The following is a 17,664-nucleotide window of genomic DNA, read 5'->3' on the forward strand; positions in this document are numbered from 1 at the left end:
AAACCAATTAATTGGTTCCCGGCCCCCCCAAAATTACACCTAAATATTTTTTTTTAGCATTTAAACACAAAATGAACAGGATAAAACAAGAAGAGCATTTTTTTCTTAATGTCTTCCAAAACCATAAAGATATTATCCCAACATTATCCCTGTCCTGCCTCGATCATCCGCTCCTTCCGTTTGCCACGCCCCCTCGTTAACCTCGTGTGGGATCCCCATGTGAACAGCTGTTTCTGGTTGTTGTCATTAGTCCTCTGTATTTAGTCCGCGTTTCAGTTTGTTTCCCCAGTCCGGTCATTGGGTGCCTTCGACTTGCTTACAGCGCTGGCTGTAATCCAAAGCAACGCATTCTGATCCTGACGCAATGCATTACGGTTAGATGCATTACGACCTCTCACCCGGCTGCACAAACTGGAACTGCCTCCGTGACGACACACTTTTGCCCTTATTGGCTGAAGAGTTTAGTTACACGCATGACGTTTGTATCCCAGGCAGTTTCGATGCATAATCTGCTATTTCTCCTGAATGTCACGTAAAGCAGTGAGAACTGGTTTTCAGTTAATTTACCTGGTAAAATGAAGTCTAATAGTACACGTAAGTTAGTGGTTTATTTATTGTTAGTTACTGTAATGTTGCGCTGCTTTATTTGGTTAATCGTCCATGCAGTCTGTGAAGAAGGCATTCAAGTAAGAATTGCATTGTAGTATGACTCATCCTCTGGCGCCTACAATTTATATTAGGTCGGCGTTCACGGTTCGACTTCTGATATTCAGATCGAGTTCTAGGTCAAACTGGTTTGTTCGACTTTCAAGAAATGCGAGTTCTAGTGAGTTCGAGAACTGAGGTACCACTGTATTGTGAGAGTTGCCCTTTATATCTCAAATAAGTGTATTTGTGTTGAATGTGCTATTCAAAAATCAACTGAAATTTGGGCATATTGTGTTATTTCTTGCTTGTTTTCATCACCTAGTGGCTGAACTGCATAATGTACCACTTTTCGCAGAACTAATTAACTACTTTCCAACTTTAAAGAAAAAATGCTCAACATGCAAACAAATGAAAATTATTTTATTTGCATGTTACATGTACAAATAAAATACACTTTATGAACTATTACAACCACAGGAACATCAAAGTACCTTATATATGAGCTCAGTGGAACTTAACAGATCTTACCAAAGAGCAACCTGACCCAATACAACCTGACCCATTACTGTAAATGCCTAGATGTTTGCACGTTTTTTTTCTCTCCCAAATTTATGGTGCAGCACATTTGAAAAAGGAAACTCAATAGGATATTTTTAAACAACAAACTGTAGCAAAGGTCTGAAATTAGTTAAATATATAAATTATGTACAGATTTAAATAAATGTTAAAACAACAAAAAGCAGACTAATATTCATATTATCTTATTTCGGATCAATTCGAGTGCAGCTTCCTTTTCCTTCAGAAGCTCTTTAAGCCGTTTGATTTTTTCATGTCTTTTTATCTCCTCCGGGTCCATGGGTGTTGCACAGAAAACATCACCCCCTGTAAGCTCTCCTCCGAGGCTGCCGCTTGATTCTGATGGGCAGTGTATCTCTATAGATGCTGGCTCTTTTTCACCCTCGCTTGCCACAGCAGATACCGTATTCTGTGGAGATGGTTCAGGCCACACCACGGCAGCCATGGCCTTGGATGCTTTGGTTCCCCCAGGCTGCGACGAACCACACTGCATTTCTGCAGCAGCTGAATTGCATATTTCCATGCACTCTGGTGCTGATGGCTTGATGGTTGCACTAGCTTGCAACATTTTAGATTGTTTTCCTTTTCCTTTCCTTGACTTGGGTAAGGAGATGGCATCAGATGACCCAGTTCCAGGTTCCACTTGAGGGCAGCTGCTCAGTACAGCAGTTATTTTGGATTCTTCTGTTGAACTGCTCACTGCGTTGAGTCTCTGCTCTGGCACTTCCATGGGAACTGGGCTACCTAAGATGGAAGCTGACGTCTTTTCTGCAGGAATAGTAAGTTGATCACATGGTGTCTCCACCTCTTCCCCATTTGTTCCTATTGCTGACGAAAGCTCCATTTCTCCACATTGCTCACTTGGTGGCTTCCCACTGTTCTCAGCTTTGTTTTCATGATGATCCCCTTTCTTCTTCTTCGCACCATTACCGTTGCTTTCATTTTTTCTCTTTGGAGCTGGGACCTATAAAATACATGAATCCATAATGTGTCACATTGGACCATTGAGTAATTTATAAAAGTAAAGCAAACAGATTTAAATCTCGATGCCTAATCAGAGGTTGTGTCTGACTATAAATGCACGGTGGTTTTGGCCTGTATCAACTACTGTGACATTTTAAGTACAGTTCCAAACTGATATGGATATAAACTGCCCCTTGGTAAAAACAATAAAATAGAGAATATTGTATAGGCTATCTAGAAAAAGGCAGAATTCCATCCTCTTCAGTAACCTTCCCAAGGAATGTGCTGATGCTGCCCAATTTTAACTGCCTTTTTGACAGTTTAGCTAATGAGGGAGACTACAGTGAATACATATTCCCATCAATGCAGATAACTAGATGCTGCCAGGATGAAAACAATGCATTCCCAGGAAATTGTGTAATGATCTTCTGGGACCTATTTAATTTTGAGATAAATTGCATCAAAAATGAAGCAATGCCAGTTAATCCCAGAACATTATTTACTTAATGTTCCTGGGAAGTTTTAAAAAGATGGTTTCAATACTTTGTGTTGTTATGTTCAAAGGATCAAGTGTTTTCTGCAGCTGTCCTTACCTTTGCTGCCACCGAGCACTACTTACATTTTGTCTCAAAATGAAATCAGGGGATCTTTATCCATATAATGTTTTGGTGAAGTGGTAATATTATCCATTAAATACTTCTTGAGTTATCGCACTAAGAAGATCGAGTGTCTGTGACTGCCCTTCTCCTTGCAATCACTCCTTGCAATCATCCATAGAATGCACTTGCAAGGTTTTAAATAGATGTCGAGTACTTTTTGAGTTACTGCACTAACCAGAAAAGTGTTGTGGCAACAGCAAACCAGTTCCTAATCCATGGTTTCCCCGTTTGGAAAAAACAAAAATGTATATGATGTACTATTGCAGTATGTATGCACTGCCAGCTTGTACATAAACATATACATTAATTCATCCATCCATCCATCTAGTACAGAGTTGTGAGGCACCTTAAAGATTATCCTTTGCAACACAGGGTAAAAAGCTGGGAAACCCCTGGACAGGACAGCAGCAGATTAAATTTTCAATATTTTTAAAACCTTGTCCAAAAAATTAAAATGCTTAATGTTTTCTTCAATGCAGGGCCACCATTTGCTATGACATTTATTACTTTTAATGGAAGCCATACAGATCATTGGCATATAAACACTTTAAATTCTCACCTTTTTCTCTTGGATTTAGAGCATAACAATCATTACTTTTCAATGGAAAGCTAGTTTGTATGCCACAAATAACTGCTCAGCAATTTCCAAATATGCAACATGCAAATGGTTTGACCAGCCCTGATACTATCCATAAAGTAATGACATTGCCTGTCCCAACGGTATAATCTTCATAGCAAATATACAAGTTATAAGAATAGCTGCTTCAGTGCTTTCTGGCGCATTGTTGTAAGCAAGTTGCCCTTCCTCCAAGATATGCATTCTAGCATCTGGGACAAAGTACTGAAGTGAATCTGGGCCATCTGAATGACTGTGGTATTTACACACATTCCCTCTTTTTGGTAAGATTTCAGATAACACTTATATTTTTGCAGATATTTCAGACCATTTTTACCTGTGTTTCAATAAGCTTTTTTGTTTTCATCTCAATCCGTGAACTCTGAATTAGTTTGCGGATACCATCTAAAGTACGTTTGTTAATTGAGCCAATTTGAGGGACCTTCTTTGGAGTAGCCTTTGACTCTGGAGAAGGGACCCTTTGTAAATGGATCTGCACTTCTGCTCTGATCCCAAATCTTCTCTTCAGCAGCCTGTCACTCTCCTGCCGGTTTTCCTTTTCCGGTATTGTGGGACTCTGCGAACCCAATCACACAAAGCATACTCTTAAACTATAAGCAATGGTTATGTAAATAATATTCAGTTTTGGTTTCTGTAAAAAGACTACAATGATGATTGAAAAAATAATAGTTGTGCTTATATTCCTGGCTCAAAGCAAAATGAGACAGTTCGAACTAGCCAGTGTTCCTAGCCCAAAAAGCACATTTCTGACAATATCTACACATTTGTGACAATTGCAATGTTTTACATATATGTACAAATGCATTGTGGTTTAAGGTTCCCTGGGGATTTCTAAAACTAGTCTTAAGACATTTGTAATCATACAGTAATCCTATAGGCATTCTCAAGCTTAAAGAAAAACTTATACAATTTATTTGGCTAATGAGCTACACCGTTTCAAAAATTACATTTCTAATTATATATATATATATATAATTTCTGATGGTAAATCCTACACATACACACCCACAATAAATGATATACATAATACATACAGCTTCTACTTGTTGAAATGCATCTTCTTTATCTGGCTCTTTACATTGAATGCTTCCCATTTCTTCAGTAATGTCTTTTTCCTGATTGGTTATATCCAGCTGACAGGTTGTGTTTTCCAGAACCATTTCATCCTTCTGGCAACTTAACATTTCCTCTTCCTGCCTATGTCTCATTTCTGTTTCCTGTCCACTTCCCACTTCCTTTTCTTGTTTACTTCCTAATTCCTCTTCCTGGTTTTCCATTTCCTGTCTATTCCCCATTTTTTCTTTCTGTCTACTATCCACTTCCTCACCCAGTTTTGCTTCCATTTCTTCCTCCATTGTACTATCCGGCACAGTTTCCTTTTCCCTTTCCTCATCATCTGTTTGAGCACTTGATTTGGGTGGGATGTATGAAACAAATATAACATTAGAATCCTCATCATCATCCACAGTAACAGCCTTACTGGAGCAGGTCTGGGATGCACTGCAAATAGTCATTCTCTGACTGAAACATTCATCCTGTGGGTCCTCATCACATAAATCTATGATCTCATCTACTTTGTTGCTGACATAAAAATTTCCTGTTTGTGACAATTTCTGCACATGCAATCCAGAAACAGTGATAGAAGCCTGACTGGGGGGTACAGAGACATTTTTCAGATTGACTGTGGCCTCTTCTGCTGACCGCCTGGGCGGGCTCTCAGTGGCATTAAGTTGTACAGTAACATGTTTATCAAACTCAGGTGTTTTCTTAGCCACAAAGTACATCTTCCCATTGTACATGACCAAAGCATTGTCCTTCCCTGGTCCAACACCTGAGGGACTTTTTTGGGGAGAAGATTTGGTGGCAGCACTCTGATCAACATTCTTGGTTTTCTCCATCTGAGCAAGAGTTTTAAGGATCTCCAAGGTCATGGAAGAGGAGTTCTGGGGAACGAGGCATGGTGCAGCTGAATCAGACTGTTCCTGAACAACCCATTTAATTGGAGTGATGGGACCTGGGCTTTCCTTAGAAAGGACCTTTGTGGTTTGGGCAGGAATAGGCAAAGAATTTGGAGGTGGCTGGCTACTTGTTTTAGGCAGTGGGTTGACTGGAAGGGGAGTGGGTGACACTGAGGGAGTATGCACTGAAGCTCCTAGTTTCATGGTATTCACTGGTGATACATACACAGCAGTTAGCAAATTCGATGTAGTGCTGGGGGCACCTGAATGGGTGCTGACTGGTGGTGTCAATATCCTCCTTTTTATAGCCTGAGGAAGTGCTGAGGCTGGCAGTGTTTTCACTTGAGCATTTGATGGAATTTGAAGATAATGTCCACTGGGGAGCACTGGGGATTTCACAGCCACAGGCAACTGGTTTTTATTCAGGAGTGTTATTGCTTTCCCACAGTTCAACATGGGTGATGCCACTGGCACCACATTCTGGGTCATTTTCGAGTGAACTATAGGAACATGGACTCTAATGGGAGCACCTGTTGATACTCTCACTCCTTCCTGAAACTGTCCTGTTGCACTGAGGGGGTTCAGCGTCACATTTATGTCTGGTGGCCTTTTCAGAACATATCTTGTATTGACAGTCGGGTGCATTGGAAGAGTAACTGGAAGGTTACTTTGTGACACTGGTGCTGGGGTGAAGTGGATTGGTTGGGCATACACCCTTTGTGGTTCATTGTCAGCAGTTCTGCAAACATTGGGTAAGTTAGAGCTATTTTGTATACTAACAAACTGTCCATTGACTCGCTGAACTGGAATGAGTTTCATTACATTTTTCCCATCAGGCCCCACAGCAGGCATAGCTTGATAGTAGACACCTGTCCCACTAAAAGAAAGGGATAGATTTTAGTGTAGAACTGATTACAAATAACACAATGACTGTCAAATGCTTCTTTGAAAAATTAATCAAAATAGACTCCTCAATCTGATCTACCCTGATATTATTATGATCCATAGCAATCTTAATTATCTTTAAAAAGACTCATGAAGGTACTTGAATAATATTTGTAAACCTAAATTATAGTTTGCTTGATGTTCAATTCCTCCTTTCCAGACTCTTATGTACACAGTATGGACAGGTAAACCAACTATACATTAAGCAAAGCACTACAGAAAAGAGACTACTTTGAACAGAGAATGGTAGCAATTACCATTTGACACCATTACTTTTTACAAGTTTGAAAATATAGTATTTTAAATTCCATTAAGTCTGATGTACAATTGCCATCATCAGATCATTTATTACATCATAATATATTTTATAATTTAAACATAAAACTGCTGCCAAGAGTCGTATGTTCCACAAGCTACTACAAATACAGTAACCAACAAGGAAAAAAGACCAAAATTGAAGTGACCAATGACAAGGGGGAGGGGCTATATTAAAAAAAAAAAAATCTAGTTCTGAATTGCATCCATTTGCAGCAGGTGGGTCTCCTCTTAATTTGTTCCTTGATAAAGGTGAACAGTAAACGTGGATGAAAATCAGAGCACAGACTGAGTTAGGGGACAACAGTCACCCACACCAATTTACTACCTAGACAGGATTATGACATGTAGGCATTGTCCAGCACGTCAGTCAGAAGAGACGATGCATACGTGTCCGACATTCCAACATTTACAGAATTACACAACTCCAGCTAGTGCTGGGAGGTAGGAATTTGTATCATGGTATATTTTAAGATTCTGGTGGTTTCACGATATATCATGGTATTTTTTCCCCCCCCAAGTTCACCCTTACCACAGCAGCAAGCATTTATATCAATGAAATACACTCACCTAAAGGATTATTAGGAACACCATACTAATACGGTGTTTGACCCCCTTTCGCCTTCAGAACTGCCTTAATTCTACGTGGCATTGATTCAACAAGGTGCTGAAAGCATTTTTTAGAAATGTTGGCCCATATTGATAGGATAGCATCTTGCAGTTGATGCAGATTTGTGGGATGCACATCCAGGGCACGAAGCTCCCGGTTCCACCACATCCCAAAGATGCTCTATTGGGTTGAGATCTGGTGACTGTGGGGGCCATTGTAGTACAGTGAACTCATTGTCATGTTCAAGAAACCAATTTGAAATGATTCGAACTTTGTTACATGGTGCATTATCCTGCTGGAAGTAGCCATCAGAGGATGGGTACATGGTGGTCATAAAGGGATGGACATGGTCAGAAACAATGCTCAGGTAGGCCGTGGCATTTAAACGATGCCCAATTGGCACTAAGGGGCCTAAAATGTGCCAAGAAAACATCCCCCACACCATTACACCACCACCACCAGCCTGCACAGTGGTAACAAGGCATGATGGATCCATGTTCTCATTCTGTTTACGCCAAATTCTGACTCTACCATTTGAATGTCTCAACAGAAATCGAGACTCCTCAGACCAGGCAACATTTTTCCAGTCTTCAACTGTCCAATTTTGGTGAGCTCGTGCAAATTGTAGCCTCTCTTTCCTATTTGTAGTGGAGATGAGTGGTACCCGGTGGGGTCTTCTGCTGTTGTAGCCCATCCGCCTCAAGGTTGTGCGTGTTGTGGCTTCACAAATGCTTTGCTGCATACCTCGGTTGTAACGAGTGGTTATTTCAGTCAAAGTTGCTCTTCTATCAGCTTGAATCAGTTGGCCCATTCTCCTCTGACCTCTAGGCATTTTCGCCCACAGGACTGCCGCATACTGGATGTTTTTCCCTTTGCACACCATTCTTTGTAAACCCTAGAAATGGTTGTGCGTGAAAATCCCAGTAACTGAGCAGATTGTGAAATACTCAGACCGGCCCGTCTGGCACCAACAACCATGCCACGCTCAAAATTGCTTAAATCACCTTTCTTTCCCATTCTGACATTCAGTTTGGAGTTCAGGAGTTTGTCTTGACCAGGGCCACACCCCTAAATGCATCCTAATAATCCTTTAGGTGAGTGTATATTTACTAATGCTTAAAAAGGTGTTTTTATTATTCTAAAAAAAATCATGTATATTCAGCATGACAGTGGCATGTTTTATTGATTCATAATAAAAATTAATAAAATCATGTATTTAGCTGGATAAGAATAGTTTGACTGACGTGTTATTAGAACATAAGAAATTTACAAACGAGAGGGGGCCATTCGGCCCATCAAGCTCGTTTGGGGAGAACTTAACTAATAGCTCAGAGTTGTTAAAATCTTATCTAGCTCTGATTTAAAGGAACCCAGGGTTTTAGCTTCCGCTACACTAGCAGGAAGACTATTCCATACTCTAACTACACTCTGTGTAAAGAAGTGCTTCCTCAAATTTTTTTAAAATGTTCTCCCGCTAATTTCCACTTATGGCCACGAGTTCTAGTATTTAAACTAATATTGAAATAGCCATTTGGCTGAACAGCATCCAGACCTGTTAGAATCTTATAGACTTGGATCATGTCCCCCCTTAGTCTCCTTTGCTCAAGGCTAAACAGATTCAGCTTAGCTAACCTCTCCTCATAAGACATTCCTCTAAGACCAGGAATCATTCTCGTAGCCCTCTGATGCACCTTTTCTAAGGCAGCAATGTCCTTCTTAAGGTATGGTGACCAAACCTGCATGCAATATTCTAGGTGGGGTCTTACCAAGGAATTATATAAATGTAACATCACCTCCCTTGACTTAATCTCCACATACCTAGAGATGTAACCCAACATTCTATTGGCCTTTTTAATTGCTTCCCCACACTGGCGAGAATGGGAAATGGAAGCATCAACATACACACCGAGATCTTTCTCGTAATCAGCTACCTTTATTTCAGTGGAACCCATAAAATATCTGTACTTTATATTTCTGCTCCCTGCTTGGATTACCTTACATTTATCTGTGTTAAATTTCATCTGCCAGGTATCAGCCCAATCGCTAATTAAATCCAGATCCCGTTGTAGCCTCTCTGCTGCTGCTAGATCAGTATCTGCTACACCACCCACCTTGGTGTCATCTGCAAATTTAACCAGTTTACTGTATGTATTGGTGTCAATATCATTAATGTAAATCAGGAATAATAGTGGTCCTAAAATTGAACCCTGGAGTACCCCACTATGAACGCAGGCCCACTGTGACATTATGCCTTTAATAACTACTCGCTGCTTCCCAGAGCCGGACAGTAAGGGAGTCCATTTACTTGAGTACAGTACTTAAGTATAATTTTGAGGGATCTGTACTTTACTCAAGTATCGTTTTTGGGGAGTACTCATGACTTTACTCAAGTACATTTGAGAGGCAAATATTGTACTCTTTACTCCACTACATTTCCATCCATAAGCGTGAGTACCCATTACTTCTTTTAAAAAAAAAAAAGGAAAAAAGAAAAATCTCAGAAACCCTCAATTTGTTTTTTCCCTCTCAAACGCGATTGGATTGTGCAGGCGCCACTGATTGGGACAGCCTATCAGCAATCACCTTCAGCTTTCCGCCAAAGTCAACTCCATGGTCAGATAATGATTTAGATAAGAGACGAAACCATGGACGAAATAATGGATGAAGACGCAGCAGGTCCATCCCGGGAATGTGCCAACCCGTGGCCCCACCTCGCCAAACTATTTAAATTTTCTGAACAAGTTAATGATAGTTTTCGCTTCAAGTGTTTGCTGTGTTTACCAAAATGGAATTTCATCACCGCCTACAAAAATTCATCCTCCAACTTGCGGAAGCATGTCAAGGTATGTACATTGAAATAAATTCCTTACATTTCTAAGCTAGATTCTAGCTACAGAAAAGTGCACTAAATGATTGGCTAGCTGCGATAATGCAGCTTTTTACATTCTCGGTTACGTTTGGGTAGTCGAAGCCACATACACCTGCCAATTTGCCAGCTGTAGCTAGCCACTCAGATGGCTAAGTTTGGCCTAACAATAATTAACATAAGCCAAAGCAAGCGAATCGTGTAACATAGATAATCAACTGAAGTCCTTTCAGATTCATGTTTTGACATGCCCCTGACAAATAGAGAGAGCATATAATGTATCTTTTCTAGTCTGAGCTCGAGTACGAAACGACTTTTTTTACCATAAAAAAAAAATGTAAAAGCCTAATAAGTTCAGTCGTAGGCTATGCTAGTTGCAAGCAGGGCATTTCAGCTCACTTATTTCACCAGAGTGAATAACTTGTCACGCCCGGCTCCGTACGATCCTTCTGTGTGCCACGCCCACCTCATTACCTAGTGTTTATTCCCGATTGTGATCACCTGTGTCCTGTTATGTTTGACTGGTCCTGTGCATATTAGTCCGCGTCTCCCTCGGTTTCCCAGATCCGTCATTGTATTGTTATGTCTAGTGGTCAGTGTTCCCCGTGTGCTCCTGGTTCCTACAAATAAACCCAGTTTCACCCGTCAGTCCGGCTCCTTTTGCCTGCCTGCCTGCTCGCCTAAACCGCGAACGTAACATAACTAGTGCTAGCCCTACAGGGGCTATTTGGCTTTTTAAAAAAAAAAACAAAAAAAAAAAAACGGTTCAGCTGGCCTAGACAGGATTACAATAGTGTTTGTTGAACTGTAAGGCTTAAATGCCTATTCAAGTGGGGGAACGCTCTTGAGTGTACTTATACCTGTCTTGTCATATCATAAAAAATTGCTGTAGCCTACAATTGTATTTAAATACGAGAGATATGCTACCCAAAGTCTTGTATTTGCCTGACCTAATATTGCAGCACTTGTTAGAATGTCAGAAGCACCTAAATACTTTGCTGCGTAAAGCAGACGCATTCCCATGAGATAAGTAAGCAACTTGATGGATACCTAGCTGCTACAGCTGAAGGAGTGAATACACTGGCCCCATATCCAGCTGTGCGTAACCTCTCACTAAAGCTCAACACAGCCCTGCCAGCTTCAGCAGCGTGTGAAAGGCTTTTTAGCATAGCAGGTTTGCTTTTCACCCCAAGAAGGGGATCAATTAATTCACAGAATTTTGAGAACCAACTTCTCCTCAAGTTGAACAAGGACTTCATGACATTTGATTGAATTGAAGTACAGTACACACACACACACAAGAGTTGTCAAACATAGATTGTGTAGAATGGTGTTATTCAGCTGAAAGTATTTTCTCCTTAATATTGTCACTCAAATGAGCTGAATTTTATATTTCCTTATTTGTACGCTGACCTAAACACAGCTGATTAGCTGATTTTCTTTAATCACTTAATCACGGTCAGGTTCAGAGGTGTGTCAGAACATTGCTATATTGCCTTTGCTGGTTTAGGTTTAATGATTTGATTGATGAAAAAACAGAGAAACTCACATGTACACACAATTGTTAGCTGAATTTTCTTTTCTGATATTACACATTAATGTAAGATGAGCATTTGCTTTGATGTTCTTGAGTATGCGGTGTGTAACACAGTCAGGTTCAAATGTGGGTGCAAAAAATCCATTAAAACTCTAGCAGAGGTTTGTCAGAGCATTGCCATTGTTGTGCTATTGCCTTGTGGGCAAGTGAGAAACGTTAAATAAAGCAACATGGTAAAAAGATGAAAATGACTTGATTTTACTTTCAATTCCTTTTACATTCTCCAAGGTATTAACATTAACATTTTTCATAACTCCATGTAGGACGTTTCTGTACATAAATGTAAGCACTGTGGCAGTAGTAATGCAATATTTAGAAAATGTACTCTTGTACTCGATACTCAAGTGCTTTTAAAAACAAGTACTTCAGTACTTTTACTTAAGTAGACATCTAACTGTAGTACTTTTACTTGTACTTGAGTAAAATTTAGCAAGGGGTATCTGTAACTTTTACTCAAGTAATGAACCTGTGTACTCTGTCCGCCTCTGCTGCTTCCTGTCAGTTAACCAGTTTTTGATCCAAGCTGCCACAGTTCCTAAATTCCCTGCAGCTTTGAGCTTTAGCAAGAGCCGTTTGTGGGGGACAACATCAAAGGCCTTCTGGAAATCTAAGTAGATTACATCGTAGGCCTTTTTGTGATCAATTTCACTTGTAGCTTCCTCAAAGAACTCAAGTAGATTCGTTAAACAGGATTAGATTAATAATGTGCATGTAGCTACATAGCAACATGCTTTTATTGATTATAACCATATATTTAGCTCAATAGAGACCTGTTTTATTGATTGTTACTAAGATAAACATATGGTAACATGTTTGCTTAGCTGCCATGCTTTTAATAATTATTACCGTGATAAATCATACATTATATGTTAAACATCAGCTTCCAACATGCACCAGGCAGTGTTAATTTTTCTGACGAAAACTTTTCGTCATAGTTATCAGCGACCTTTACTTTCAGACTAAAATGAGTTAACTAAATTAAAATTATTTCGTGATGTCTAAGACTATGACGAAGTGTATTGACAATTTCGTAAATGAATAAAAACAAGACGAAAATGTTTGCCAGAGACCAGTCAGAACTAATGTAGTTCTTGTAAGGCAGGGATCAGTTAGAGAAAAATTCTTGAAGCAAAGGTCCGGAAGATCATAATGTGTAACTATTTAGTATGATATATATTTAAGTAGCCTATTAGTTGTATCAACATCTACTAAAGGTAGGGCTGCATATCAAAATGAGAAAATAAATAAAATGTGAAAATTGTGCATGTTTAAATAAAGGGCTTAACTTAAGCAGTAAAGCCCTAATACAGTCATGTCTATGTCATATATTTTAGTGTTCATGGATTTGTATAAGTAAGTATTGGATAAGTATTGGTTTTCTATAATCCCATAACGGTAATAAAATTAAAGTCTCGTTTTAATATAAATACATACGAACTTACTTTAAATCGCTGTTAGAATAGGATATTATTTTGAAAAGATTTAAAACGTGATTTATTTTTCTCATATTCGTTTTAAATTTGTTGGAGTAACAACGCAAACGGAATGACGAGCCGTTTCAGGTGAAAACAGTGCATTTTACTTTTTATTTCAAATAAAACGTGGGATTGCCAACTTACTCCAGCCAGCTGGCCGGAGATTTTCCAATTCAACATGTCTGCAAATATGTAACAGTTCTTACCTTGTAAATAATCTGCTTCTGTATTTAGCCAAGTAAATACACTTTGGAAGTGCTAATTATAGGTTTATAATGGTATAATATTGATTTGCCGTAAGATTTCCAGAGTAAGTCTGACAGCGTGAGTGTCATGCCAGATTCTTCATATTTGGCAACCCTGAAAATGTACATTTTTTGTTTCACCCGAGTTGATTTATATAACAAATATCATTACTTTATCGGAAACTTCAACTAACATGAAATCACCAAAAAACTACGTCTACAAATATTTTTAAAAATATTTCTATAGTAATATTCAGAGAGTGCAGGCCTGGTGTCGTTATAGCCTATGCACTTTGAAGTGATTTTATTTTTGCACTAATGGCACTACTGATTTTACAGTACTCAGTTTCCAGGTAAATAAACATAAGTTTGTGTTTTAATTATAGTCGAGTAAATCAACTGTAGTTTTAGTTGACTGTAATCTTGATATTTAGTCAACTAAAATGAGACAAACTAAAATAATTTAGATGACTAAATTATGACAAACTAAATTACATTTTAGTCAAAAATCTATGACTAAAACTAAATAAAAATTTGCTGTCAAAATTAACACTGGAACCAGGGTGAGCTATAATAATGACAAACCCTGGTTCACAGCTAAATTCCGAAGGCTCAATTTAGAGGAGGAAAAGGCTTTAAAAAGCAGGAACTGGGGTGGGTTCAAAGAAGCAAAACACAGGCTTGGCAAAGCTGTGGAGGAGGCCAAACACCTGTATTCTGAGAGATTAGAGCAGCAATTCTCAACCAACAACTCTGTTTCTGTCTGAAAAGGACTAAAGCAAACCATCAGCTATAAACCTGAAACCGCCCACTACATCAACAACCTGAGCCTTGCCAATGAACTGAACCAATTCTACTGTCGATTTGAAAAACAGAGGGACAGTCCTGAAACCACCCCCAGTATGCACAGCCATCAGCTCCAGTTCACCGGGACCATCACTCAACCACCAATCACCACATTGGAGGCTGGGCCCAATACTAGGGCGGTCGCAATCACATCACGGTGTAATCGCGATGATATGGCGCAACCGCAATCATTACCAGGGCTATAAATGGCGGGTGAAACATTAGTCTGGATGCCGGGTTTTTCGGTAGTATAAGGACGTCTACTTACGCCGTTTAGCAGTTTAGTAGTGCGCCTAAAGTATTAATGAGATGCGTATTGTGACACTCAAAAGTGATATGTATACATAACAGGGTCCCCCCCCCCCATACACTCCGCACAGCTATCCCAGCAGCAAACAATGTTATATCATTTGCTGCCTATTGCGTTACTGCTGTTGTTTCAGCTATGCTGCAGTGTGGCGAGATATGAAAAATTCAAACTGTATGGGAAATTAAAACCACCATATACTGCCCAACAACAACTCCAACATACGAAAACTTCTTTTCAACACTGAATGATGTTTTTAGTGACCACAGATGGAGTATGTTTCACCAAAGAAAAGTACACCTAATTCATTTGAACATGACTTTGAGTCGAGTCTTTGAACATGAGTTACACTAAAAACATCCACTAACTAGTCAGTACTTACAGTGAACACAAATGATTACTACTACCCTCAAGTGGATACATTCCATTTTGGTGTAGATGGTACTGTACATCAGGTACACAAAATAAGCAAATTCCCAAAATATGACATAGATGTACTTCATTAGTGTAGCACTAGGCATTAAAATTGATGGAAACAATGTAAATTCATTTTTCTAATATACTTACCAAAAACGTTTTTTCATTTCATTTAAATAAGATTTTAAAAAATTCATAAAACCCGGAATAATAGTTTTTTTATTCCACACATTAATTTGTTACTTAAGAGGTAGGAAATGAAGTAAAGAGCAATTTTATATTTGTTATGTGGTAAATTTACGACTTGCTACGCAAAACAATTCATACCAAAATTTTAAGACTTATTAAATCCGCTGAGGCTTGCGGTAAAACAAGTTCTCTGTCTTTAGGATTAAACATTGTTAGATGAAACGTCGGTTTCTTGCAACTTAAAGCCAGTTTAATTCCGTTCGTTTTTGAATAGAAATGCTTGTTAGTTACGGTTTTTAATCTTTGGCAGAATACATTTTATCAAATGCAATTTCCATATTATATATCACTCGTGATATTCCTAGCCGAACAATAACTAAAAACAGTTAGAGCGCATTATTTTTATGTTAACTGACAGGTTTTTCGAGTTTACTTAGGGTGCAACACAGTTTAAATTATTATACTCATTGCATCATGAGAACAAAACCTGGCAGGGTGACATTACGACACCTTACCTTTGATTTGTACTGGATATTGCCATCTGTTTATCATTTTGCTTTATGGGCACTGAAACTTTCACCAAGTTATTCATGACGAAGAAACTGACCGTAGTAACGACAAAAAATGCCGTTATCGTGCGCGTGCAATTCTGCTTATTGTATAGCAGAAGAAAGAAAATGTGAAATCGCTTGGGTTGGCGGTTAGCTGGTTTCCTGCACTGTATGCAAACTCCTTATTGAAAAAGAAGGTATCCGCAATGTGTTATCCATCTCCTAAAAATGTAAGGCCGCTTTTAGCTTTCATTGTGGAAAGCCAAGGCTGCTTCCTCCTTTTCCTCTTTCAACTACTCCCGAGGTAAAAGCGAGCGTATACGGGTTGCAGTACTCCGTTTCGCCTTTAGTCTTCCAAACAAGACAATACGTGCTTTTAGCGATCATGAAATAAAGCTTCTGTCCGAACGACTTGTCACCGCATCATAACCTGGAAGAAAGGGGAGATACTGATGAAACACTTTAGCTTGCGGTACTACCAAAGATAATGGTGATTAAAATTCACAACCCCCACCATTCACTTCAACGCCATATTGAAACAAAACGCCAGCCATAAATATAGCTGAAATTGCTTTAAAAAGCTCTCGATTGTTTACCTCTCACTACGTCTAACTATTCTGTAACATGTATAACACATTTATAACTATAAATCTCACTTACTTCGAAATACGTACTACTGCTACGTATTTTTTTACGAGCTCCACCCCTTCTGCAGATGAAAATAGCTGGAACTTTCCCCAATCAATATTCTTAAACGTTTTTTCCTCTTTCCCACAATCATTAGCTACTTCCGATTAACCTGGTTGTGTTGCACAATCACAGTAGAATAAAGAATCACTTCCGGGTCAATACTACCTTCTTCCTGTTTGAAATGGAGACATCTATAGCCCATTTTAGGTAGTTGCAAACCTTAAAATGACTACAGCAGTCTTTATATTTACAGTGTTGTAATGCACATTCGACAGTTTTAAAAACTAATATTTAAAACAAATATTTATTTGTAAACAAATAAAAATTTGATATTTTTTCTTTATTAAAATGTGCAAAATTGAGAGAAATCTTTTCTAAAAAAACATTTCTTAATGTAATAATGTTTAATATTCACTGTAAAGGATGATGCTCTTCGGATGACGTTCTGCTTAAAAAATGGATATGGTTTTATTACATGTAAACGTAGTCATAGTTAGCTAAAACAAACAAACAATATAACAATGAATCCTCGCCTTTCCCCTATATCAAGTTTAAAAAAAAAAACACAGAAGATCTGGAAAGGTCCCGGTTTACAAGTCTCTGGGCTCTCTCCACCTAGAACTTTGGCAGCTCCTAGCCACTTTTCACACAACAGGAGCTAGGACCTTAATTTTTTGGCTTAGCAATCAAATTTTCCAATGGAGAAATATGGAGACACAAACAAAAAATGTATTGACTTGATGCATTAAATGTAATTGAGGTACAAAAATAATTCCATCTGCTCAATTTTTGCTTCGCTACATCTCCTTTTTTGTGTTTCCACATAACGTCCAAATTATCGCAGGTGCTTGTGATCAACCAATCAGCACGTTTTGTCTGTATGTGCCAACCAATCAGCAAGCTATGTCTGTAAGTGCCAACCAATTAGCAAGCTATGGCTGTAAGCACCTCCCCAGTACTTCATGTTCAAATGGAAAGTCTGGACTGGGGACCAAAAATAGTTCTGGAACTGCTTCTAAGGAACTACAATTGGGCCAAGTTCCTATGGTGTGAACACGACAACAGTCCCTGGTTCTGGAAAGAGGTTATGGTTCCAGAAGTTGTGGCTCCTTGATCAAGGTCCTTAACCACCCAGCTCCCTGGGTGCTAGTATGGGTGGCTGCCCTTTGC

At 38.9% G+C, this 17,664-nt stretch overlaps 1 protein-coding gene across 3 annotated transcripts; it reads right to left on the reverse strand.

The window, feature by feature from the left end:
* Positions 1-1,047: 1,047 nt before the first annotated feature.
* Positions 1,048-16,619, reverse strand: lrif1 (ligand dependent nuclear receptor interacting factor 1). Of its 3 annotated transcripts, none has more exons than XM_023793427.2 (5): positions 16,465-16,619; positions 15,861-16,234; positions 4,518-6,318; positions 3,800-4,039; positions 1,048-2,188 (listed from the first exon to the last, which is right to left on the reverse strand). In XM_023793427.2, exons 3-5 carry the CDS (start codon positions 6,291-6,293, stop codon positions 1,400-1,402), a joined length of 2,805 nt encoding a protein of 934 aa, XP_023649195.2. In that variant the 5' UTR covers positions 6,294-6,318; positions 15,861-16,234; positions 16,465-16,619; the 3' UTR covers positions 1,048-1,399. The 3 variants fall into 3 exon arrangements, with proteins under 3 accessions (XP_023649195.2, XP_023649196.2, XP_072569401.1); XM_023793428.2 differs by having other exon boundaries at positions 3,905-4,039; positions 15,769-16,234; XM_072713300.1 differs by having other exon boundaries at positions 15,769-16,234.
* Between the last annotated feature and the right edge of the window lie 1,045 nt (positions 16,620-17,664).

Source organism: Paramormyrops kingsleyae, chromosome 6, assembly GCF_048594095.1.
Source record: "Paramormyrops kingsleyae isolate MSU_618 chromosome 6, PKINGS_0.4, whole genome shotgun sequence".
Classification (NCBI taxonomy): domain Eukaryota; kingdom Metazoa; phylum Chordata; class Actinopteri; order Osteoglossiformes; family Mormyridae; genus Paramormyrops; species Paramormyrops kingsleyae.

Excerpts from the sequence above, each read along its gene's own strand:
- lrif1 (XM_072713300.1), bottom strand. The coding sequence starts at position 15,845 with ATGAATAACTTGGTGAAAGTTTCAGTGCCCATAAAGCAAAATGATAAA. Across the intron at positions 6,319-15,768 it reads ATATCCAGTACAAATCAAAG|TGGGACAGGTGTCTACTATC; the intron begins GTAAGGTGTCGT and ends CCTTTCTTTTAG. Across the intron at positions 4,040-4,517 it reads CATTTCAACAAGTAGAAGCT|AGTCCCACAATACCGGAAAA; the intron begins GTATGTATTATG and ends TTGGGTTCGCAG.